Source organism: Myotis brandtii, unplaced genomic scaffold (assembly GCF_000412655.1).
Source record: "Myotis brandtii unplaced genomic scaffold, ASM41265v1 scaffold105, whole genome shotgun sequence".
Classification (NCBI taxonomy): domain Eukaryota; kingdom Metazoa; phylum Chordata; class Mammalia; order Chiroptera; family Vespertilionidae; genus Myotis; species Myotis brandtii.
The window spans coordinates 853,560-857,598 of record NW_005353538.1 but is presented as its reverse complement, the minus strand read 5'-3'; the positions used below and the strand labels follow the sequence as shown (position 1 = coordinate 857,598).

The 4,039-nt window shown below is 54.1% G+C and overlaps 1 protein-coding gene across 6 annotated transcripts in view; it reads left to right on the top strand.

Moving 5' to 3' along the window:
• Positions 1-2: 2 nt before the first annotated feature.
• HMBS (hydroxymethylbilane synthase) overlaps positions 3-4,039 on the top strand; it is an 8,883-nt gene continuing 4,846 nt past the window's right edge. For 3 of the 6 annotated variants that reach the window (XM_014538914.1, XM_014538930.1, XM_005856766.2), the window contains exons 1-5: positions 3-53; positions 2,600-2,653; positions 2,991-3,063; positions 3,679-3,728; positions 3,812-3,867. In XM_014538914.1, coding sequence (XP_014394400.1) covers positions 21-53; positions 2,600-2,653; positions 2,991-3,063; positions 3,679-3,728; positions 3,812-3,867 — 266 coding nt within the window. In that variant the 5' untranslated portion in view covers positions 3-20. Of the gene's footprint in view, positions 54-2,279; positions 2,452-2,599; positions 2,654-2,990; positions 3,064-3,678; positions 3,729-3,811; positions 3,868-4,039 lie in introns of those variants that run through there. The other 3 variants (XM_014538933.1, XM_014538924.1, XM_014538915.1) reach the window with 3 other exon arrangements.

Sequence of the window (4,039 nt, the reverse complement as noted above, 5' to 3'; positions counted from 1 at the left end):
CCTGCTGACCGGGCACTGCCATGTCTGCCCCCAGCCACGCGGCCGCGCCGGCGGTGAGTCCTGAACTCGTGACCCTCGGGACTTCGGTGTCCAGACTAGGGATGCAGTGATTGGCTTCGGGTTACCACCCTCTGTGTCGTCTATTGGTCGGAACTACTGTCCGTCTTCCCCCCTCCCGGCCCCGCCCGCATAGCTGTTAAAGGGCCAGTCTCTGAGCCGCCCTGTGGAAGGAGAGGAAGTGGGCGGGCGGTGCGGAAGGGGTTAAGAATGGAGGCGTTGTCCCCTCCTGCGGGGTCTGGGTGGGAGTCCTCCAGGGCTGGCACCGGCGGGTCTAGGTTCAGGTGGCGCAGACCGAGGAAGCTCGTGCGCCGCAGTAGCGCCCAGACCGAGAAGGGATCCCGTTCCCCGGGATCCCTTCCCAAGGGCCGGGCCGCGGTGGGGTCCCGCCATCTTGGGAAATGTTCCACGTGCATCCAGAGGGGAGAGCACGCCCCCCAGTCTCCGAGCTGCACACACACATCCAGGAAGAGCACCTTCTTCCCTTTTTCCGTCTCACCAGTCACCCAGCCCCAGCCTTCTCCCCAAACCCCAGCTGCGCCCGGCGGCGTGGCTCAGGAGTTGAGCGTGGACCTCTGAACCAGGAGGTCACGGTTCCACTCGCGGTCAGGGCACAGGCCCGGGTTGCGGGCTCAGTCCCCAGTGTGGGTTGTGCAGGAGGCAGCCAATCGATGATTCTCTCTCATCATTGATGTTTGTCTCTCTTCTTCTCCCTTCCTCTCTGGGATCAATTAAAAAAAAAAAAAAGCTGCAACACACCCCTGGGTCACTACCCTGGGGGCGGGAGGGGAGCGCCCTCGCCCTGGTGTCTCCCAATCCCCAGCTGCTCCGCGCGAGCTCTGCGCTGGTGCAGATGCGAACTGCAGAGCCGCTGGAGGCTGCTGCCAGCCTGAGATAAGAAAGAGATGGGCAGCTGCTTATCTGCCGCTGCCCAGCCTGCTAGTGAGTAGAGGATTCCTTGCCACTGCAGACATTCCTGAGCACTGGACTGGGAGTAGAAAGGTCTGGATTCCAGCTCCAGCCCTCTGCCCATTAGGAGCTGTGTGACCCTGGACAAGTCACTTCACCCTTCGGAGCCTGGCTTTGCTGTTACAACATGGTCCCAAAGACGTCCGCCCTGTCCACCTGATATGTGGCCGTGAAGATTAAAAGCGGTAGCTCTAGCATATACATGCTAAATAACCAGTTTCGATGGAATCATTTAACTATGTTGTGCAGACTCAATGAACCTAAGGGATTGCCTGAACCTCGCAGTTCTGGGACCTTAGATGTCTTTGTGTGGTTTCCCTGTGGCCCAGAATTAGTGGCCATGTTTAGCATTCCAAGCCTCGCCTAATTTCTCAGGCTCCCCCAGGGTTGGTTTTTGTTTGTTTAATGTTTTTTTATTGATTTCAGAGAGGGAGAGAGAGAACCATCAATGATGAGAGATTCATTGATCAGTTGCCTCCTGCACAACCCCAATTGGGGATCAAGCCTGAAACCCCAGGCATGTGCCCTGATGGGGAATTGAACCATGACCTCCTTCATAGGTCGATGTTTAACCACTGAGCCATGCCGGCCGGGCCAGTGTTTGTTGTTTAGAGAAGAGATTGGAATGGAATATACTGCAGTCCAAGACCAACTAGTTGTCACCTACTCCTCGGGTGCCGCCTAGCGAAACAGCTCCCTGGGCTAAAGATCCCAGAACAGGGAAAGTTGAAAGTATCTACAGTGGCAACTGTCAGGTCTAGAAAGAAATAAGATCTCAGGCTGAAGAACCCAGTTCTGCTTGCTTGGCACCGAACACCTTTGTCCTGGAAGGAGAGTGTGTTGAGTTCTTGGTTTGATGTCCCAATATTTCCTTGTTGGTGAAACCACAGGCAGCACTCCAGGTGAATGTCTCTTAGTCTTATAGAACATCAAAGGCAAATGATACCTGGGTCCAACACTCTTCATCTTATAGATGAACAAGAAAGTACTGCAGGGGTGATGTGCCCAAGGTCGCCCAGCCAAGAGGCTGAGCAGGACTGTACATCAGATCTGTTGACCTCAGCCCCTTGTGTAATCATTCGATCAGATTAGGGGGTTCATAGTTTGGCAGCTGTTGGATAGCTCTTGGATCTAGGTGGCACTGACGCTTCCTTAATGCCTGTTCTGCTGTGGATGCTTGAACTTGTCCTCAGTGACTCAGCCTGTGTGGCCCCAGCTGCCCTGCCCCTCCTGCCGCAGTTCCCACCCTCTCTGTGGCCACGTTGATGGCCCTTATCTCTTTGCCCACCTGGCTCTGTGCAGCACTCCACTGCCGTGGCCAGGATGGGCTTGTGCACTCAGTGTCCTGGTTAGTGCAGCAATAGCAGATCCTACTGTCGTTTCCTTCTGGTCTCTGCTTCTCTGGGTCTGTGAGGAGAGCAGAAGGTACCGAGGACAGGAAAGGGACCAGCCTTGGGTGGCCGCTGGCCAGGGGCTGAGATTCCTTTCTTCAAGCCAGTGATCTGTTTCTTGGACAAGGTGTTGAGGAACACAAGGAACAGAGGGACTGTGACCTGGGAATTTTTTTTTGCAGGAAGGAAACAGCCCAAAGATGAGAGTGATTCGCGTGGGTACCCGCAAGAGCCAGGTGAGTGCAGGTACTGGGTGGAGGTTTGTGGGAAGAGTCTGTGTGCACAATATTCTAAGTTGGGGGGCCCAGCAACTCAGGGCTGGAGGAAATGGGGTAGCTGGGTGTTAGAATTTTATGCACAATGGCAGATTGCATTCTGTGGAGAGAGAGTCCCTGGGCTGGGGAAGTTGTTGGGGTGCAGAGGACTCCTAAACCAGACCCCTCTCCTCCCAAGGTGGGCATTCAACACCTTCTTTGAATTCCAGTCCCTTCAGGATTGTCTTGACCCTATGAGCATCTGAGCTCAGGGCAGTGGCCAGGGAAGGACAGGACTAATGCCAATTTCTGCCCCCAGCTGGCGCGCATACAGACGGACAGCGTGGTGGCAATGCTGAAAACCTTAAACCCAGGCCTGCAGTTTGAAATCGGTGAGTTTTCCGGACAGTAATGGAAGTGATGGGAAGCCCTCGCCTGCTCTGGAGGGGAGAGCAGTGTTTCCAGCTCTGCCTGGGACCACAGCCTGGTCCTGTTGCCGCCAAGAAATCTTGGCTACTCCCAGTTTGGAAGACTCCTCACCCCTCTACCAGGGCTAGCCTGGCATTTAATGTCTTCTGCATTGAGCCTATTTATTTATTTATATTTGTTAATCCTCACCCAAGGGTATTTTTCTATTGATTTCAGAGAGAGTGGAAGGGAGAGGTAGAGACAGAAATATCAATGTGAGAGAGACTCATCGATTGGTTGCCTCCTGCATGCACCCCAACCAGAGCCAGGGAACCTGCAACCGAGGTACATGCCCTTGACCGGAATCGAACTTGGGACCCTTCAGTCCCCAGACCGATGCTCTATCCACTGAGCCAAACCAGCTAGGGCTTGGGTCTTTTTATGAGGGTCTTGATCTTCCTGAGAGATTGTACATTCCCAGAGGGTTGGAGCTGGGGCTTATGTGCCCCTGTGTCTACCCTGAATCTTAGCAGAGTACTGGCTTTAGTAGGGCCACAATGAATGCTGATCAATGTGTGACCGGTTGACTCTCTCCTCAGTTGCTATGTCCACCACAGGGGACAAGATTCTTGATACTGCACTCTCTAAGGTAATAATGCCCACCCAGCCCAACCCTTGTCCCCTCCTCTTTCCTTCTCCCAAGAGATTCATTCTCTCGCTCTTGTGTGGCAGATTGGAGAGAAGAGCCTGTTTACCAAGGAGCTGGAGCACGCGTTAGAGAAGAATGAGTAAGTGAAAGACAGGAGAGTGTGGGCCCTCCCAGCCTCTGTGTGCAGCAGACCTGGGTATCAGCTAGGCTGCTGGGCTTAGACTCTTGGATAGGCTCAAGAGGGAGTCATGTGTGTGTTTTTTAGGCATCAGAAAAGGAGAGTGTCCTGATTCTGAGCCCAGCAAGATTGA